At 35.3% G+C, this 22,576-nt stretch overlaps 1 protein-coding gene across 1 annotated transcript; it reads right to left on the reverse strand.

Moving 5' to 3' along the window:
• Positions 1-19,515: 19,515 nt before the first annotated feature.
• Positions 19,516-21,156, reverse strand: LOC108991312 (B-box zinc finger protein 21-like). Its single transcript, XM_018965493.2, has 3 exons — positions 20,685-21,156; positions 20,075-20,530; positions 19,516-19,990 (listed from the first exon to the last, which is right to left on the reverse strand). Exons 1-3 carry the CDS (start codon positions 20,868-20,870, stop codon positions 19,730-19,732), a joined length of 903 nt encoding a protein of 300 aa, XP_018821038.1. The 5' UTR covers positions 20,871-21,156; the 3' UTR covers positions 19,516-19,729.
• Positions 21,157-22,576: the final 1,420 nt, after the last annotated feature.

Consider the following 22,576-nt stretch of genomic DNA (forward strand, 5'->3'; position numbering starts at 1 on the left):
TTTGGTTTGGTTTGGATGGAGATCTGGATATCAAGTGGGCGAAATGCCTAGCTGGCAGTGCCACCACAATTTTCTCATAAGCATGGAGTTATATATAATCGGCAAAAGGCATGTAGCCAATATTTGCATCTTTGGACGATGAAAGTTAATTTTAATGAATGGATACGACAATAAGATTTTCACGGCTTTTCTTGTTCATTGCCATTGGTATTGGTGGACTGAAAGGTGATGAAACAGGAAGCGGCACGGCGCATTCTCAAAGCAATTCTACTAATTTCGCTCGCCCTAAGCTTCTTCAAGGAAATGAAGATAACGAAGGAAGAAATAAAACTTCCACTGAAGTTGTACTCAACAAGAAGAATATAAATGATCGATAATTACAAGCTGGGAGGGGGAGTTTGCACAATGCATGAGAAGAGGGAGGTGTAGAGGAATGAGACTGGATTGCCCTCTTCACTGCGGTGGACCTTGCTTAATTTTATGATTGCCAACATATGTGCAAGGCTCACTGTCGACGTCTTTCCTGAGTTGCCATTTCTCACATAGTTGCATTCTTCGAAGACGACTATCATGAATCAATTAATGTGTTACGAATTCCAACATTGTGTAGGGTCAGGATGATTTTGGATTTTAGATTTCCAGTACTGGATTGTTAAAACTATATCGTTGGGATGTTTGTTTGTATGCTTATAAATTCTATTAATTTCTTTTTTATAATTCCCATGATCAGGAAATCAACAGCCATGCTAGCTCTACATTCATGTGGTCATATATATAAACTGCAGGCTTGTGATCTTGGATTTGTTATCCCAGTTTATGTCATGACCATACTTCTCTTCTCACAATTTCTTCCCTCCCCAATACTCATCTTTGTTCTTCTCTAATTTTCTCTTCCTCTCATGAGCTGTAGGTCCTCGCCATTTTCTACATCTTTCATGTTTTGCTATTTTCATAAATTCGTTCAGCTTTATTGCATCTTGGGTTCATTTCTCTCCTCTTCTTCACATAGAGCTCTTCAATCAGCGCTAGGTGATCCCATCAACATTAATTTCTCCTTCTCTCCCTCACGGCTCTTTCCTGCTTCAAAGCTTCTCCCCTTGAATTATTTCTGAATCAGCTCTTACATATCTTGCGCTTTGATTTTCGGATGAGATTGGGAAGGCAAGAACAGGAAAATGGAAGATGCGTTTTTCTCCCTAATGTTTAATACACGTACACAACGAGAATGAAAAATGACAACCAAATATTAAGCAAAACACTTGGTAAAATATATAGCACCTGCTTGTATTTCCGGATTGGCACACTAAAATATGCCAAGGGGTACAGATTCTACCTACTACGTCCTCCACCATTTGTGTAGATTATTAGGAACTGGAAATGGTATAGTACGTTTTTATTCATGGTTCCCATAGTAATTCATCCAGCACCATCATTGTTGGAGATTTATGAAAATGAAAATAAAAAAAGTACTTATATAAATAAATAAATAATTGCATTAAATATGAAAAAGAAAAAGAAATATTATTATTATAGAGAGTATAATAGCTAATCTAATGTGGAGTTTAAATTTTGAGTAATTATATTAGTTAAAAACTAAAAAGTGACGTATTAGCCAAATTTTAACTTTTGGATAGCTAACCAATGTTAGACAGATCAATATTCATGAAGATCCGAAAACTGGAGCTAGTATACATGGACCTAATTCCAAAATCAAATCTCTTCCTCAATCTCGAGATATTATACATGGAAATTCCAAACTAAAAGTAACAACACAATCTACTCCTCAATCTCATCCTAAATCAACGTGATGTGTCTCTCTGATTTTTCCTTGTATCTCCATTTTGTACATTATCATAGCTACACTTGTAAAGCTGTATTCTATAAAATGCTAGTGTAATATTTAAATAAAATGAAGTAGAAGAAGAAGGCAAGTTGGCCTCTAGATTATTTCCCATCCTCATTCAGTTTATTTTCTTACAACCAATGCTAGTACTCAACTACAAAACGATTTTACTAAAATAAACTTATAAAATGACGAGATTTCATGTGTTATATTATATCTAATTTATAATAAAAGTAAGGAAAAATCTAATTATAAGCGATTTTGTGCGCTAATACATGCACTCATTCAGTATGATTGGTCAAAAAGTAAATTTTATTGAAAACGGTGTTAATTTGAATTTAGAATATAAAGACAACAATATTAGTACGCAGATTGGTACGCAAACTTACTTGTACATAACAAAACTCTAAAAGTAATTTTACCATCTAACGGAGTACTACTAGCTACCACATGATTAAGTCATATCAATATGTATGTTTACTTTGATAAAATTCTTTTATAGCTAAAATATTTCTCTTAATTAATATTATTTGGTGCACAATATTAAAAGGCTAGGCAAAATAAGTGTGAGTAGTAATTGGATCTATAATCCACATATATAATTGGACTGCGTCTCCATCTCAGCAGCACTGATCAGATCGATCGAATTGTATCCGACTATAAGGACAGCTAGTATTCATGCAGAAAATCAGCATCAGAATTCGTAACTGTATCTGGCACTTATTGTCCTTGATCAGCTAATTTAGGAAACCTGTACAGCTAGTATTCTCATATACGTTAGCTTAAGTTTAGGAGTAATTTTAGTTTTTCAACTTTGTATTTATACTTCCTTCTTCTAATAAGAAATTGTGTGTGAATCCTTTTTCTTATTTCTGTCAAAGTCTCTATATGGTATCAGAGCCAGGTTCGATCCTGGGACCTGTGGGTTATGGGCCCACAGGATTCATCCGTGTGTGCTGGACAGGATTTAAACTGAAGTGGTTGGCGCCAATATTATCACAAAACATTTGAGGTGCTTCTTTGAGGGTGAGGCCAAGTTCCTTGATAAGAGAATGAAGCCAAACTGTTTCTGATGTGGCAGAAGCTAGTGCCCGAAATTCTGCTTCTGTGGATGATCTTGAAACGGCCCTTTGCTTGCGTGCAGACCATGAGATTGGATTAGGGCCAATGAAGGTGATGAAGGCAGTAGTTGAAACACGAGTGTCTGTATTTGATGCCCAGTCCGCATCACTGTAGGTCTTGAGCTGAAACTGATCATGCTTTTGGAGGAGGAGACCATGAAACATGGTCTGTTTTAGATACCTGAGAAGTCTTTTTGCTGCAGCCCAATGATTTGTTGTCGGCTGCTGCATGAACTGGGATAATCGATTGACTGCAAAAGCAATATCTGGGCGAGTGAGTCCCAAATACTGAAGTGCTCCAATGGTCTTGCGATACTCAGTGCTGTCGACACATTTAGAATTATCTTGAACTGTAAGCTTGGCTGTAGTGGACATTGGTGTGAGTGTTTCTTTAGCATTTTCCATGGAGGTTCGTGAGAGGAGATCCCGAATGTACTTTTGCTGAGATAGAAATAGCCCTTGTGGTGTTGGAATCACTTCTATGCCCAAGAAATAATGCAAGGAGCCCATGTCTTTGACTGAGAATTTAGAGCCAAGCTTTCTTATAATATTATTCATGAAGCTGACTGTGTTGCCTGTGACAATTATGTCGTCGACATAGACAAGGCAGTAGCACAAGATATCATGAGACTTATAGATGAATAGAGAGGTGTCAGTGGCTGAGTGAATAAAACCAAAGCTGAGAAGGGCATCCCGAAGAGCTTGGTACCACTGGCGTGGTGCTTGTTTAAGACCATAGATACTCTTTTGGAGCTTGCACACATGCTGAGGTTGCGATGGATCTTCAAATCCTGGAGGTTGACGCATGAAGACTGTTTCTTCAAGAGTACCATGCAAGAATGCATTATTGACGTCTAACTGATGAAGGGGCCAGCCATTCATGACAGCAATAGTTAAAATAAGTCTAATTGTTGCTGGCTTTATCACGGGACTGAAGGTTTGAGAGTAGTCAATACCTGGCCGTTGATGAAAGCCTTTAGCGACAAGTCGAGCTTTATATCGACTGATTGTGCCATCGGGATTTCGTTTCTTCCGAAACACAAACTTACACCCAATAATATTCTGGCCAGGGGTGGGAGGAACCAGTTCCCACGTCCCATGTTGAAGAAGAGCTGTCACTTCTTCTGTCATTGCCTTGCGCCAGTGAGGATCTTTAAGGGCTTGACTTACACAACTTGGTTCGGGTGGTTCAGGTAAGGGATGCTTGATGGTGTTGTGGAATTGTTTTGGTCGAAAGATATTGTTCATGGAGCGGGTGATGATGGATCGTGGACATGGTGTTGGGGAGGAGGCTATTGAATTTTCTGGTTGAGGAACAGAGGTGACTAGGGGAGTAGGAGAAGGTACCTGATCTGAGGTGGAAATTGGTGCTTCTTGAGGTTGCACAAGGGCTGGATCTTCGCTTGGAGTCGAAGAAGCAGAGGGGAGATCTCCTTGAGCCCGTGTGATTGCTGGAGGTTCCTTGGAAGCAAGCTGCAAAATTGGTCCAGAAAAGGAAGAAATTTCTGGTGTTGATGAGACAGTGGATGGTTGCATGGAAGCCTGTTTGAAGGGGTAAACCGATTCATCAAAGGTTACGTGTTTGGATGTGTATATGCGCTGACTTTGTAGATGAAGACATAGATATGCACTTTGGCTAGTAGAGTAGCCAACAAAAACACAAGAAACAGATTTCTTTTGAAATTTGTTAGTGTTATACGGCTTCATCAAGGGAAAGCATAGACATCCAAAGGACCGTAATTTTTGATACCGAGGTTGCTGCTTAAAGAGAACTTGAAGAGGTGATTCATGATGAAGAACAGGTGATGGAAGACGATTTATCAGATATGTAGCTGTTGCAAAAGCATAAGCCCAATATTCTGATGGAAGTGAGGCATGACTTAGAAGTGTTTGACCTGTCTCCACAATATGGCGATGACGACGCTCAGACACTCCATTTTGTTGGGGTGTATGAGGAGCTGTCGTATAATGACTAATGCCATGGATTGTGAAAAAGGGTCGAAGAGCAGTGAACTCACCTCCATTATCGGAATATACCCCTTTAATCTTTGTGTTAAAACGAGTTTCAATCATTTTATAGAAATGAGGAAATATGGTTTTAACATCTGATTTTTGATGCAAGGGAAAGAACCACACATATTTAGTAAAGTGATCAACGAAAATAACATAATATTTGTGACCATTCAGACTAGGAGTGGGAGAAGGTCCCCATACATCAGTATAAAGTAAATCAAATGGTGCTGTACTTGTTAGACCGTGTTTATGAAAGGGTACTATTCGTGTGCAGCACATCCATACCATTGATCAGCTAGCTGATCTTCTTACCAAATCACTCTCAAGACAATGCTTTCAATTATTACGATCCAAGATTGGCGTTGCAGATGGCACCTCCATCTTGAGGGGGCATATAAGGACAGCTAGTATTCATGCAGAAAATCAGCATCAGAATTCGTAACTGTATCTGGCACTTATTGTCCTTGATCAGCTAATTTAGGAAACCTGTACAGCTAGTATTCTCATATACGTTAGCTTAAGTTTAGGAGTAATTTTAGTTTTTCAACTTTGTATTTATACCTCCTTCTTCTAATAAGAAATTGTGTGTGAATCCTTTTTCTTATTTCTGTCAAAGTCTCTATACCGACCATTGCGCCTTAATTTGAGTCAAATTAATTTATTCGTCCGACCACAAAGAAAAAACTCATGTGCAACAGATATCGTCATATAATTAATATTGGCCAAAACATTATAAATAGAGTTGAATTCAAGACATCATTGCAATTTGCATGCAATAAATCATGATCATGATCATCATATATAATATTAAACGTTTACGTCGTGGGGTTTACATTGTTAATTTGAAAGTGGTTCCATATATATAAGCAATTAATTTACATATCAACGTTAATTATTAGATATGATATATTATACTTAAATAAATATTATTATTATTTTTTTTAGGTTCTGGATTTTATACTGACTGATCATGTGCCACGTTTTAAATGGTTGTTTATCTAATTACTCGATATATAAACTTACTTCATGTATAACATATCTATCGACAGTGCGATCGACTAATGATAATAAATTAAGAATGAAGAGTACTACGTAGTAGTACCATTATATATTCTTATATATGTATCAAATATTAGGGTAAAATAACATAAACCCAAGCAACAAAATCTGATGATCATCAGGAGCCCAGACAAGAGATGCATGGTGCACTAGTCCCCACAAAGGAAATGCTGCATTGAGACACAGCGAGATGATCACCCTGCCTCTTTGGCATGCAGCTTGTTTAGATGATCATCATGTCTCTCTTCCTGGCTTATCCAAAACCAACGTCTTCGTTCCTTATCCCCTTCCAACTTTTTAACAGGCCGGCCGTTACTGTCTTGAGATCTCGAAGACAGTACAGCACATAACCGGCCATATATAATAGACCAAAAGTGCAGATGAGTTTTGCCTAGCTAGCTTGATGACTCGTGATTCTCTGCAAGTAATAATTAATTATCTCAAATATTGACATATAGATTTTGTCATTCAAGGTGAAATACAAAAGATTTAATTTGTACATGCATGTCACTTGCAGACATGCATGCAGCTGGCCGGATCGATGATCTGCTAGCTCATACAAAGAAAGAAATTCATGGTATTGGATGTGAGGTGGGTTCTTTTTGTTTTTTTTGTATATGTAAAACTGATTTTAGGACACGTGACACCAACATCTGATGCATGTAGCTAGATTTTATGATCATTAAATTCACACGGTTCATACCTTATCTTTTATTCATGTGTGAGTTCGTCTGCTGTATATTACAATTTATTTTTATTTTTTTATCTCATTCTCGTCCCACTATATAAATCATGTGTTATTATTTATTAATCGTTAGATAATTTATATTCTTCAAAATATCAAACTCTAGAATTTGATGAGTGACAATTAGGTAATTAAGAGTGAGATCATGAGTTTTCTTTTTTTGATTTCTCCCATTTCAATAAAAGTGAAACTTGGTTCTCTCTGTTATCTACCTAGATAACAGCTCATCATGATGTCTATACTTATAATTATATATATATATATATATATATATATAAATGTTATTCATACTTATTATAATTTTACTTACATAATCTTACGTGATCTTGATATGTCTGAGAATTGTAAAAATTCTAAAATTTTAAATTCAAAATTTAAATTTTAAAAAAAACACTGATAATTAATTAAATGGAGTTACTACACAATACGTATATTATTATGAGTGCTTGTACGTAGCACTACTTTCTATCTATATATATATATATATATATATATATATATCGAATTAGAAGTAGACAAAAAACTCCTTAAAACGGGATACAGGAAACCTTCGTTCACTTCAATTTGCGTGTTGCCAATATTAACCGACAGTTCTAATTTCATGTCTTATAATGCTACGTCTCTTTCATCCATCACCAATTAACATTTATTATTTAAAACGTTTATATCGAAACGTACTCTTTGGGTCCACAAGGATTCGAGGGATCTTTTGGTGTCCCTTTTCATGTATTTATAACTAATAGATCACTTGTTTCATCATGTTTAACAATAATGTGCGACGATTATAGTACTATATATATATATATAGTATACTAACGTATTATTGATATGAAAATCTATTACATTAATTAAATATATAATAACTTTTTAAAATTATTGATATTTAATTGTTTTTTACATAATTATAATGAATCTTACGACAACTTCATGAATAAGTGCTGTATTTACGCGCATACAACTAGTTATAAGGTGTAGAATCTGCATGAACATTAATATATATTAAGTGGTGTAAGCATTGTGGGAAACATGCAGTGTGATATTCAAAGACGTTCCTTCAAGAATTAAACGGTTTTCCCCACAAGCATTCTGCAGTATTAACCCTTCAACAATATTTAAAGTGCTCTAGCTAGATGTGTGTGTCTATGTATACAAGGACGGTGCTATATATATACTATATATGTCGCCCATCGTGTATCATGTTAAGATATAAAATAATAATATCATGTTAAGATATAAAATAATAAAATCTACATCTTCCAATCAGTTTAAACTTTTGAAATAAGTGGTAATTTTATATAGTATAATAGAGGTCTTGAGTTTGAACTATGATTCTACACCATTTAATTAAATATTCTACTTGTTGGACCTACTTATTGAGAGAAAATCTAGCTCACAAGTGAATGAGAGTGTTAAGATATAAAATAATAAAATCTATATCTTCCTATCAGTTTAAGTTTTTAGAATAAGTGGTGATTTTATATGATATAACAGAGATCATGAGTTCAAACTATGACTTTACATCATTTAATTAAATATTTCACGTGTTGGGTCATCAATTGAGGAATAGTCTGACCTACACGTGAGAGTATTAAAATATAAAATAAATAATAAAATTTACATCTTCACATCAACTTAACCTTTTGAGACAAATGGTGATTTCACATATTACTAGACATGTCCTCTAATGTATTTGTACTTTTTTTTTAAAAAAATTATTCTTTTAAATATCTTTAAAAAAATATATACAGATTTATTAATAATTATTTTCTTAATTATTAAAAAAAATAAAATATATGAACGGTCAAATTGAGAGAATAAATTCAATCGTCACAATATCATTTTCCAATATATATATAAACCGCACCACAATGCACATGCTTGGTCCTACCATTGGGTAATTGAAATAAAACGATTGAAATCATATGTTTGAGCTGATAATGCGCATAATTATATAGGTAGTATATATCAATTAAGCTGATCAAGACTGAAAATGAAGGTGAGACATATCGATGTCGTGCATCGTGCAGTCGGTGGAACTTTAAAGAGAGTTCGATTACGGTCGAGCACGAGGCTGACATGAATCCAAGTGCGGCTTCACCAGCCTTTTTGTCGCAATGGGCCGGGTATCATGCTCTCATCAGTGACGTCGTACGTTCACTGTGATCGATGTTTCTAGGCATACCAGATTATGCGAAGCTCAAATTAAACTTGCATACTCCACGTGTAGAGCCGGCCCTAGCTTTAGAAATAGAAAGAGAGTCATCCTTCCCTCTTGAAATCACTATCAAATCAAAACCTGTATAGAAAGAGAAGCTTCGGCTCCTTTCAAGACCGGTTCAATGGTAAAATCATTTAAGTCATTATCTAACGTCCATCCTATATAAAAAATAAAGTATATGTTTTTAAACTTATCTTAAAATAAAAAATAAAAAATAAAAAATTATTTCATTAAATAAAATTTAAATAGTTTTTTGTATTTTTTAATACGTGCAAGGCTCCATAATATTAAATCTAATATTTAATGCAATGAATTATTTATATTTTAACTAATATTTTTAAAATCTTACTAAATTGAGGCACAAAATTTACATTGAAACCTCATTTTATGATATTGTATTAAATATAAATTTTTTAAAAAATTATTTAAACTTTTTAAATGAAATCTTATTTTATCAAAAATTTTGAAAATTATTTCATATAATAATTTATATTTTATTGTATTATAATTACGAATGACTCACTTAAATTTCGCTTTAGGCCTCAAATTTGTATTGAGCCGCCCATAGCTCCTCCTTCCCTCATCCAATCCCTCATTCATCCCTCCTCCATCTCTTCTCTCGTTTTATTCTTTCCTTTTCTTTTTTTGATTATTTTTTTAGGGCTAAGTATGGCGGGAGGTCGATCTGCTGCTCTCTGGTGTCCAGCGACCACCATGCGCCCTACCGCAGGTTTCCCAAGGCGCTGATCAATCTTTCAGACGAGCGAAAAAATTTTCCGAACTGCATTGCGCGTGAGCCACATGTGCAATCCAAAGTGGGTGCATGAAATCCACGCACCACCGCAAAGGGTGCTCTTCTGCAGCCACGCGCGACTTTTCTGGGTTCAGGGCCATTGGTTACTTCAGACCTGACTGACTGCCATACCCCCAGGGTGGCGTGTGGCTCTCACGCTTACCATCACAATCACTTTGTTTGTCTTTTTTCCTCCAAGGTTGAAAATGCAGTTCTATGTCTTTACAAAATGTAATTCATTTTTTTCATGTATCTTTAATTTTTGTTATGTCTTTTGTTTAAGAAAAATAAAAACAAAAAAATGCAGTCTCTTGGGCTTTTGTCCATAGAGTGTCTATTGGACTTTATGTCCATATAATATGTCATCTACTCCGTTTTAGACAGAGTATGCGGTTTGTAAACTCTGTCCTAGACAGAGTTGTGTTGTCTCTCAAACGGTCTTCTGTAAAGGTTTGCAACATGGACTAGACTATGTCAATTACAATTGTGTACTAGGGAGCTATTAATGTTGTAGTTGGCTTTTTATGTATGTTCAGGTCAAAGTTGTAATGTCCATTATTAATTAATGCAGTATGTTTTATAAAAAAGAAAACCCCCATTTCTTTTTCTTTTTCTTTTTTTTTTAAATATTTTACCTATAAAAAATCTCTTAAAAATAAATTTATAAATTGATCTGATTTAATGTAGTATACAACTATATACTTTTATTATAAAGTAGATTTAGGCTTAGTTTGGATAGTGAGATGATATGATATGATCGGTGAATAGTAGTAAAATGATTTGTGAATAATAGTGAAATATTTTGAGTTAAATTTTTTATGGGATTTTAAGAAATGAGAGATAAAAAAAATTGAATAAAAATATTATAAAGTTAAAATATTATTCTAATATAATTTTTTAATACTATTTTCGTTTTGGTATTTGAAAAAGTTTATTATTTGAAAGTTTGAAAAAGTTGTAATAATTAGATAATAATTAGATGAAAAAGTTGAATATTTGAAATTGAAAATATTTGTGTTTTGGAAAATCCTAGTCCTACCGAGAATATCCACTGAGAGTGGGTATCGTTTGTACATTTTTTACTTAATAGTTAAATAAAGAAGTATTTTTTAATGACTTTGTGAATTTCTTTTAAATGTTTAAGGTGTTTAAAAAATGTGTTGAGAAAAAAGTGAAAAAAAAAAATAATTTACATGAATCGATGAGAATCTTCGATAGGCGTAGCATCACCCTTATGTTTTTTATATTTGGAATCTTTCGATATTAAGATGAGATGGAATGAGTTGAAAGAATTTTACTATCTAATTAACCAAACCTCAAAGTATCATATGAATTAAAACCAAATTAATTTGTAAGTTTAATTTTATAAAATCTTTTTGTAATTATAACATTTCTTTTAGTTAATCTTGCTCTTGACCTATTAATTTCATAAGGTTAACTGTAATATTGTTCGAGAATCATGATCAAAGCATGTAGGTACACAACTTTAGTTAATTATGATGAGATATATAGTTGTTCTTTTGGTACTTGTCAAGGCTAATATTGTCCCAGCAGAAACTTCCAGCTCACACGCATCACAGCCCAAGGAATCTGATGCAGTCACATAACCAAATGAGTTGCATGTGTTGTACCTCTTGTAACAAACCGCACCTTTAGGTCTAGAATATTCTAGCCTCTGTAAATCTGTTAGCACACGCTTATAAAGGCACCTTCTGTAAACACTCTTGATATATAATGGAAATACAGAAAACAATTTCTACAGCATGGTATCAGAGCCCTTAGAGGACTAACGTCTGTGGTTGCCTCCTCCGATTCCTCTTCTCCCACCCTACCTCACCCAAATTTCTCTCATACCATCTTTGTTAAACTCACACCTGAGAATTATCTGTTATGGAATGTACAATTAGTTCCATACCTTCGTGGCCAGCGACTTTACAAGTATGTTGATGGCTCTTGCCCTCCCCTAAAATCAGAGCTCGACGACTCTACCCCAAATCCTGCATATGATGTATGGCTTCAACTTGATCAATTGGTCATGTCTACTCTCATTTCCTCCCTCTCTTAACCCCTTATTGCCCAGGTGGTTAGTTGTGAAACTGCTAGAGTTGTGTGACTCTCTCTTGAGTCTACTTACGCTTACGTCTCTCAAGCCCACCTAATTCAAACCTAGTTACAACTTGCTTCTTTAAAGAATGGGGTTGACTCCATTTCCACTTACTTTTGTCGAGCTAAAACATTGGCCGATACCATGGTAGCTGCAGGTCGTCCTCTTCCACTTGTAGAATTTGTGCCATATATTCTTGCTGGCCTCGGAAATGAGTACGATGCACCCGTCTCATCGGTGACCAGCTCTCTCTCAATCACATTATGGCACTCTCGACTCAGCCATCCCTCTATTGAGCTAGTTCGATCTATCTTTCATCAACATGATTTGCAATACGACCCTTCTATGTTACCAATGTTTTGTGATGCATGTGCTAAGGAAAAATCTCATAGAATCCCAGCTCACACACGACCAAATAGATATTCTGAACCCTTTCATCTTATTTTCTCAGATTTATGGGGACCTTCACCACATGTATCTCATGATGGATATAAGTTTTACATTAGTTTTGTGGATGAATTTTCTCGTTACACATGGTTATTTCTTCTCAAAACTAAATCACAAGCATTTGATATATTTGTTAATTCAAAGCTCAAGTAGAATTTCAATTTAATACCAAAATAAAACAATTCCAATAGGATTGGGGGGGGGGGGAGGGGGAATTTCAGTCTTTCTCAGGTTATTTAACATCATGTGGTATAACTCATCGTGTTACATGCTCACACACATACTCAAAATGGCATCGTTGAAAGAAAACATTGCCACATCGAAGCCATTGGGTTAGCCCTTCTTGCCCATGCCTTGGTCCCTCTCACTTTTTGGCCTTATGCATTCTGTCACGCCGTCTACTTAATTAATCTCTTACCATCTTCATCACTCAACAATTCCTCCCCTTATCTACTTCTCCATCACAAGCATCCAGATTATAATGCTTTACGTGTTTTTGGCATTGAATGTTGGCCATTAACAACTCACTACAATACTCATAAGTTTTCTTATAGATTGGTTTCATGTGTTTTTCTCAACCTTAGTCCTGGCCATAAGGGCTTCATCTATTATCATATACAAACGGGTTGGTTCTATATCTCAAAAGATGTCCAATTTAATGAACACAAATTTCCTTTTACAAACCTACCCAAGCCCAAGCTCAATCTATTCCCTACTCACGTGGCCTTACCCATTTTTAACTTAAATCTCCCACTGATCAATTCACCATCTTCTACATCTATTCTGGGCCCACCTCTTTCTTCCTCTCCACACCCATCACCAACTTTATCGAGTCTTTCTCAGTCTGGCTCTCAGCAACATGCACACTCAATGATGACTCGATCACCGACCAACACCCAATGTCCTCGATAGTTCACCAATGGCACTCTAAGATGGCCCCTTTGTAACACCTCATTCTCGTAGGTTAGGAGTATCACGTACTTTTCATAAAAATAAACCCAGCGAGAGATCTCAAATTTCATAAATGAAATTAGAAATTTATTTTGTAGAAAAATGTCTAATAAAATGTATTCCAAAAATATTAAATGAATAAACTGAATAAATTCATGTCATAAAAGTATGTTTTTTTTTTAGAAAGTCTGAAACTAAAATTAACTGCTCCTTCTATTCTTGGTCTGCCTGCTCGTATTCATCATCCTCACCTGGGTGGTTAAAAATATGAAAATAATCTAAAATGAGTCGAAGACTCAGCAAGAAATCCATCACAACGTAAACTTAATAAACATAAGGTTTTCATAAAAAATTTCATGCTGAGAGTTTAAATTCATGACTGTTCATACTGATAATTATGTTATGCATGATTGATTTAACTGAATTAACTGACTGATATGACTTATTTATCTGATTTTACTAATTTATTTAACTGGCTAACACATTTAACCCTGTGTGCGAGATTGTGCACCGACCCCACGTCCCGCGGCCGCAAGGGGAGCCGCTAATAGTATTCTGGCATATTATGATGGACCACGCTTGAGCCTGTGGCTTGCACACCCACCCTGAAACTGAACTGCATTGGTACCATGCATCTGAATGACCATCTAATTAACTGATTTGATCTTATATTGCACTTGAACTTAAGATAACTTATGTGTCTTATACACATGAGATGCATGACATAATACATACATATTTATAATTTTTGAATTTGAACATGATGCGGAATGACATGATCATATGCTATGCTGGATGACATGTTTGAATATGACATGAGTGGTTTATAATAATGGCTGTCAATGAACTGGTTTGAATAATACTTATATATAAGTTGAATTGTGATGATCCTAATTTATGATCAAATTACTTATCTCGCTGCGCTTCTTCTTGAATATCACTTCGTAACTCGACACCTATATGCAATAATAATTATCACTAAATTTACTTGGGAACAATATTTACTAATATCCTACTAAATTAAATTCACAATCTAAAAGATAGTCAAATAAATCTTGGTATTTAAATTACTTAAATACTAGTAACATATTATAATTTAGTAGAATACTTGAGCTATCATAAAAATCCCAATTCTTAAAATAGATTTATTTTCCCATGCTTAAAATAATTATTTAATCTTATAAGAAATCAAATAATTATAATTTACATATTCTTAACATTTTTCTTAATTTTTCTATTTAAAGTATAACATAAAAATTTTATTAAAATCCTACTAAATTGACAAAAGAAATATTAACTAAAATATTAGGCTCAATATTATACTTTAAAATATATTTCCAATTCTTTAAACACTTTTTTATAAAATAAGTTTATGACTAATATATTTATTTAATTAAAAACTTGGGTTTAAAATCATCAGTCTAGTCTTAATTGAGAAAACAGTCCATTTAAAATAATTAGAATAGTTTCTATAAAAGTGTAACATGGCCCATATTACTCTTGAAACACAAATCCATTTGAAAATAAGCCCAGCATACTTCATCTCAGGAAAAGCACTAGCCGAATGGGTTTAGGGCCCAAAGGCCAGTTATGAATCAAAGGACCTGGAGAAGGTTTGATGTGCGACGAAAACAAAACAAACAAGGAAAATGTCGTGCGATAATAGAGGAACTCATCGAGAGAGGGAGAAGGCCACTGCGATGGTGGTCTGGGTGGCTAGCGGGGGTCACGGTGACACAATCGGAGGCTCCTCTAAGTATGGTGGTGCGACGCAGAGAGAGAGAGAGAGAGAGAGAGGGAAAAACTTACCAAGAGGGGCTGCAAGGCACGATGGCTGGCGGGGTGACAGGAAGTGGACGGCGACGAGGCTGGGTTCCTGAGCAGGGAGGTGCAATGCCGAGAGAAAGAGAGAGAAGGGTGGTGATGGGTTTGGCAGCTTGCAAGAGTTCAATACGAGGGCTTAAAAAAAGGTTATGTGTTTAATTTAGAGGCTTCATGGGTTTCATATAGATGATATAAAGGATATATGGTAGGTTTTCATATATGAGTTGGTCTCCTATTAGAATTTGAATTTACTAAATTAGGGATGATGATGAATATGAGGTTAGGATTACAAATTTGATAGATAGGAATGATTCTTTTACGGGTGGGGATAGGAAGAACAAAATTTAAATTCAAACAAAACTCTAAAATCTGATAAAATCTAGTAATAATTATTAGAAATAATAATAAAACAAAAACTCTAGTAAATTCAACAAAACTATAATAGTAATTATTAAAATAAAAAAACTATAAAATCTGATAATAAATAGGAAAAACATAACTAGAAGATTTACCCATATACCTTAAATCTATGACTAGTATGTTACACCCTTCCTCGTGCTCACTTTACTGAAACCAACTCCATCCCTGAAACCCCTTTCAGCTTCACAGTTGCACGAAAGCATCCTGAATGGTGTGAGGCAATGTCCAATGAGTTTAACGCACTCCTTGCCAATCATACTTGGTGTTTAGTTCCATCATCCCAGGCCACCAACACGGTTACCTGCAAGTGGGTTTTCTGAACTAAACGACTTGCCGATGGATCAATCGAGCGTCGGAAAGCATGGCTCGTCGCTAAGGGATTTCTTCAACAGTCTGGTATAGACTTTGAAGAAACCTTTAGTCCAGTTTTAAAGGCCACAACAGTTTGACTTATCCTTGCTCTAGTAATTTCTCAGCAGTGGCTCATTCGGCAATAGGAAGTGCAGAATGCATTCTTGCATGGTCCACTCACCGAAACTGTCTTTATGACCCAACCACCTGGATTCTCTCATCCTCAATTTCCATCTCATGTGTGCAGGTTACATAAAGCCATTTATGGCCTTTGCTAGTCACCTCGTGCATGGTATTCTCGGTTGAGTTACCACTTGGTTGATCTTGGTTTTACCATTTATTCAGCAGACCCGTCGCTATTTTTACGCATGTCTGGCTCCATCACAACATTTGTGTTGGTTTATGTTGATGATCTGTTGATTACAGACTCCTCACTTCAATGCATCTCTGATCTCGTTTTTGCACTGAAGACTGACTTCCTTATAACTGATCTCGGCAGCTTGCATTTCTTCCTAGGCATAGAAGCAACATTCAACTCCAATGGCTTACTTCTTACTCAGCAGAAGTATATCAATGACTTGCTTCATAAAACAAACATGCAATTAGCAAAACCTGTGAAATCACCGATGGCCACCTCGGACAAGCTCAGTGCATTCACTGGGAATTTATTTGAAGATCCCACGTTATATCGTAGCACGGTTGGTTCGCTATAATACCTATCATTTACACGGTCGGATCTCATTTTCGCAATCAGCAAGGTATGTCAATTCATGCATGCCTCTCGTGTACCTCACTGGCAAGCTGTTAAGCGTATCTTGAGATACCTTAAGCACACATCAAACCTTTCCCCTTGATCTTGTTCTAACATCATCTTCTTTGGTGCATCTTCTTTGGTGCTAACTTGATCTCTTGGTCTTTAAAGAATTAGCCAACCATCATTCGTTCATCCACTGAGACTGAATTCAAAACCGTTGCAAACGTTGCAAACACTACTGTCGAAGTCATTTGGCTGCAACACCTTTGTTGGGATCTTGGTGTCAACCTCGGCCGTGCTCCTTTAATCTATTGTGATAATGTGGGAGCAATTTACCTCTCATCTAATCCGATTTTTCATGCATTGAATGTGGCTTTTATTTTTGGAAAGGATTAACTTGTAGACATACATACCAAACCACTGATCTTAGCAGCACGATTTACAACTCTGTGTTCAAGTCTTCACCTTCAACAGCTGCAGCTTGACTTGAGGGGGGATGTCAAGGCTAATATCGTCCCAGCATAAGCTTCCAGCTCACATGCATCACAGCCCAAAGAACCTGGTGCAGTCACGTAACCAAATGAGCTGCATGTGTTGTACCTCTTATAACAAACCGCATATTTAGGTCTAGATTATTCTAGCCTCTATAAATCTGTTGGCACACGCGCGCCTATAAAGACACCTTCTGTAAACAGTACTGCATGTGCAGTTCGTGATCTGCTTTATATTATACAGGCATATCATGATGTGATAAGTTCTTAATAAATAAATAATCACCCCAAAGCTGGGTTAATCAGATCATTGTATCAAAACACGTAGGCCTGAATGCCGGAAAAAAGGTTTACTTTTAGGTGGACACATCAGAAAGGTAAGGTAAACAATAACTATGCATGTACCTGCCAAAAAAAGTCCCGACCGGCCTAAAGGCCGAAAGAAAAAGGGGATCATGATCACTACTACGTCTAGTACTGGACCAAGTACTAAAATATTAAAACCCAAACAAAATTTCCATCTAGGATTAATAATGAAAACGATGCAACTAGCTAGCACTTGTCCCCACGAAGAAAATATCAAAAACCTACATCTTTGCGCGCATTCAGACAAAACTACACCATCCCTTCTTCTCTGGATTTCTCCATATCTTCCTTAGACGTCTCATAAATTATTAAATTTTCACCACCACCATCGACGTTCCATCTCATCTACTTATACCAATTCCAAATTTCCGCCATGTTACGTGCACATGCTAGCTGCATGTGTCCAATTATCCCAAACACAGTACGTACGTATATAGCTTCAAGTTCTAATTAATATGTACTATCACTTCAGAATTATCCTATGATCATCATACCGAGGATATATATATATATATATAAATATGATAATTATAATCGTAAATATATAAATATTGTATAATTATTTTAAAATAAATAAATAAATACATAATTTATATAAAAAAAATTAATTTTTTAATAATTAATCATATTTTTTTTAAACGATTGTTTTATACTTATACATTCTATATAATATATGTAATATTATTGATATATATATATATATATATATATATATAGTCTTTTTCTTCTTTATAAACACACTTTGGTCATCAGACAAAATTTTTCCACCTAGGAATAATGAAAAGGATGCAGCACTAGTCCCCACGAAGAAAAATCTTCATTCGGACAAAATGAGACCATCCGGCCTTTTGGGTTCTCCATCTACATGGATTTCACCATCGTTATCATTTACTAAATATTCCAACGTACCATATTATATATATACATGATGTTACAGTTTCCAATCTGAAGCAACGGTAGTACTGGAAGAACGTCTTAATTATATATATTGATGATAGCCCGCCCAAGTCCAACCAAATTAAAATCATGCCAAAAAATTGTGCTCGTACGTAGTACTGTCATGACTTCGAAATTCTGATCCGGTTATTATTGTGAGGGCATTTTGTCTTCTTCTTCCCTCACTAGAAAACTACATTCTACACCCAGCTTCGACAAGACGTTTTAACTTTACATTATCCGTCAAGATTTCAGTACTATTACCGATTGATTATATCTAGAATTAGACAGATCGGATAATGCTATATATAGTATAGAATAGGTAAGAATTATATAGTTATTTTGGAAAAGAATAAGTTTTATTATTAAAAGATTAATTTGTTTTATATAAATTTTATATTTATTTATTTATTTTTAAATAATTATACCATACTTACGTATTTACGACTGTAATTTCTCTTCTAACAAATCATGATGGTTTAGCCAAAATGAGTCGTGTTACTGCATGGTTTCAGTAGTATTGCTTGTTTTTATAATTTTCAGATTCCTCACGTACAGCTTCCAAAGATAGAATTTGATGGGATGATCATATATATGTGCATGCTTGATAGATCTGGCTTGCCCTCAAATATTCAAGTATAATATATGGTTGTTTTCAAAACTGATGAATACGGTTAATTTTCTTCTTCTTCTTGATCTTCTTCTTCTTTTGTATGGGTTTGATCTTGAATGTATCAGCCTGCATATATATTTATAGTTTATACACCTGTAGGCAAGTTTTTTTTTGTAAGGCTTAATTTGCTCTTTGGATTTTTGTAACTGTGAAAACCTTTTCATATTCTTCGACCATCTGCCGCCTTAAGTCATGTATATCAATAATTTTGCAATAATATATATGCATCGATCACATGATATTATTTTAATTTGAGATTAATGGAAGATGTCATGTGAAAAACCAAAGTGTATTTTCCTCGTCCTTTTTTTTGCAAGATTGAATTAATCAAAATTCATGTCAAAATGGAATTAGGTTAAGCGCCTAGCTAGCTACATATAATTAGCCTCTACAAATTACATGTTAAGCAAGGCAAAAGCTCCGTAAATTGAAACTGATATTTACACATGAGGTACATGCATTCGCAAGTACAAGCAGAAAGATAGACAAAACTATGAAAGCTAAACCTGGAGATGGAACGACAAACTTAACTCGGAAAGTAAAGAAAACAACATTCAAGCCAAATCAGGAAAATATGTGGAACGGTGCACCTAATTATATCTGCAGGTTTCTTTGTTCTATCAAAAAGGTCTAGATCTCTTGGAGCCAATCGAAGGAAGGTTAATTTCTGGAACGGTGAAACCATCCTCCATGCACCTTCTGTTGAATTTTATGTTTGTAGCTTCCTTCCTCTCTTTGAACACATTCTGCCCTGCTATTTTCTGGGGACACTGAAGAGCAGGTTGTTGAGGGACCCAAACTCCGAAATTAATCTCAGGCGATAAAGTATCAATATTGCTCTCAAGATCAGCATCCAGAAACGGCAATACACTGTCATCACTCTGCTTTCAATTACAAAGATGGAGAATATTACACTTGAGATCCAAAAGTGAAGCCAAAAAGGGTTTGGATTTAGCGATGCAAACCTTATAGAAACCAAAGGGAGTAGGAATTGAATCGAGAAAGTCCTCAACGTGCCATCCCGGAAGAGTCTCTATCAAGTACTCTGATATGCTACTTGTTTGGTTCGCTGGCAAGTTTTGATCATCTCCTTTGTGATCAGTGACTAGTGTTGTTGTGGTCGAAACTGAGTTTTTGGCCAGCAAAGTTTGCTGTGAATTTGTAAGATCAGAAGCAAGAACTGAGTTCTTCATTCTAGGCTGAGACTTGTAGTCAGGAACAGAATCGTAGCCGTTGGTTGAAACAGCGTTAGAGGAGGAGGAGGAGGACGTATAGAGAGTAGCGGTAGAAGAGAGCTTAACCCCTGTAAGAAGAAACCTATTATGCTTCTGGGTGTGCTCGTTGGCAGTGTGAATCGGAAAATCACACTCTCTGCACAGAATCGCTCTGTCCTGCTGACAGAACAGAAAAGCTCTTCTCTCCTACAGAGAACCCAAATCATATAACCAAATACAAAAGTCCCGTTACACAAATTAACATGTTCATAAAAAGGAATTAGAAAATAAAACATTGATTTGCCAAGAACGTGCAAGTATCAGCCAAAATAAGGGTTTCGGCATTTATGGTGATCTATACCTTGCAAATATCGCAGAGAGGGACTTGTTTGGAAGAAGGGTGGAGAAGAGAGAAGCGTTGATGCTTGGAGGCGAGCTTGTTGGCGTAGTGGACGCGGTGGTCGCAGGCATCGCAGAGAGCAGCCTCGTCGGCGGTGCAGAACACCGAGGCCTCGTCTTTGCCACAGACATCACACTGGATCTTCATCTGTTGGTTGGTTTGATTGGACGGCGTGATTGGGGATAGCAGAAGAGAAGAAGGAAAGGTAGAGAAATGATGGTTAAAACTTAAAAGAGAGAGGATTGACACTTTGTTTGAAGAGAAGGAACTGAGAAAGTTACAGTAAGAGACAGAAACATACAGTATTAAAGTGTGTAAAAAGATCTAGGCAAACATAGGGGATCAAATTTCAAGCTATTCGTCTCTCTTCCCATCTAAAAGTTTGAGAGGAACGAATGCAGGGTAGAGAGAGATATGGCCTTTTTTTCCTTTTTTTTTTTTTTTTAAGTGAAATCCAGTACTGCATTATCTATAATGACCTAACTTCTTTTATTTATATATATCGAGTAGTACTTTGGTTGATTTTAGTGCTTATTTTTGTATGTTTCCGTTCAGTGAGTTGATCCCTCATAGCTAGGTTTTACACCGAAGTACTGTTTACGTCTTCAAATTTTACGGCGAGGCCACCACCGAGGGTGCCTGTAGAAATTAAGGTTGGGACCTCCAGGGGATCGACTTTCACAACTTCTAGTAATTTATAGGGTAAGGTAGCTAGGCTACTGATCTTAAGCAAAGTAAGAACTATATTCCCACGTGCTAAATCTTATTCTTATTATAACATGACCTTGTAGAACACTTTTGATATTGTTCAATATTATTTATATGAGATTATCGTTAACGTGTCAGACAATTAATATTAGTCAAAGCCAATGATATTTGTTACGAAAATATTCATGAGTGATTATATATATATATATATATATATATATATATATATAAGATCACTAGCTATATATCAATTATGTCTAAAAAACATATATAATGATCAAATTAATAAAATCTATTTCTGAGTTAGATGGAAAGGATTAATGGGACTCAATATTTGTGAGGTCATGAAACACTTTTCAGAAGCTGGCCAGGACTCATTTAGTTGGAGCTTTCCAAGCAAAGAGAGTCTGGGGACCATCATGCTGATCTACTGCTGTCTTTGTCAATCGCCAATTCATCATCAGTTTGATCTGGAACTTGTTTGAAATGCCTCAGCAGGTCCATGATAACTAATAAATAAAAACATAAAATTACTGATTGGTTCGTTCATTGGTTATTAGTGATAGGTTTACTATCCTCTTATTACTTACTTACTATTTATATTGTATTTGAAGTTTTTTCTTTTTATTTTTATCATTTTCTTTTAAGTATTTTTTTAATTAACATCCTTATAAATCATTAAAAAAAATTATAATTTTACTAATAGTCATTTCATTAACTATTAAGTAAAATAAAAAATATAAAAATATAAAAAAATAATAAATGAGTAGTAAGAGGATAGTAACCCTATCATTATCCTTATTTTCATTACTTCTAAAAAAGCTAAAAAGGAAAAGTGAGTGCAGAGATAATTATCCCATATATAATGATCGGGACTTGTTAAGTATAAGTAGTTTGGAGCATCATATCAATACTTATATAATTTTTTTTAGTACAAAAAAAAAAATCTTATATTTAATATTGATGTTTAATTTGGTAGACGAAATTACTTGCAACAAAATTTGAGCATAATGAACTCTGTAGAGTAGTGTTAGTGTAGATCTCTTTTCTCTGTTTGTCCGCAAATGGGAATTAGGGGGACCCCTCTTTATTTGCGGAAAGGGGGAGGATGGGATGCTTTTAAGAGCGCACTTTCAGGAGCCCGC

Source organism: Juglans regia, chromosome 11 (genome assembly GCF_001411555.2).
Source record: "Juglans regia cultivar Chandler chromosome 11, Walnut 2.0, whole genome shotgun sequence".
In the NCBI taxonomy this organism is placed as follows: domain Eukaryota; kingdom Viridiplantae; phylum Streptophyta; class Magnoliopsida; order Fagales; family Juglandaceae; genus Juglans; species Juglans regia.

What these genes read in the sequence shown, in the direction of transcription:
- LOC108991312 (XM_018965493.2), bottom strand. Translation starts at nt 20,870, where the DNA reads ATGAAGATCCAGTGTGATGTCTGTGGCAAAGACGAGGCCTCGGTGTTC. An exon ending in CTCTCTGCGATATTTGCAAG is followed by an intron (nt 20,531 to 20,684) that starts GTATAGATCACC and finishes GGTTCTCTGTAG; the next exon opens with GAGAGAAGAGCTTTTCTGTT. An exon ending in CTCCCTTTGGTTTCTATAAG is followed by an intron (nt 19,991 to 20,074) that starts GTTTGCATCGCT and finishes AATTGAAAGCAG; the next exon opens with AGTGATGACAGTGTATTGCC.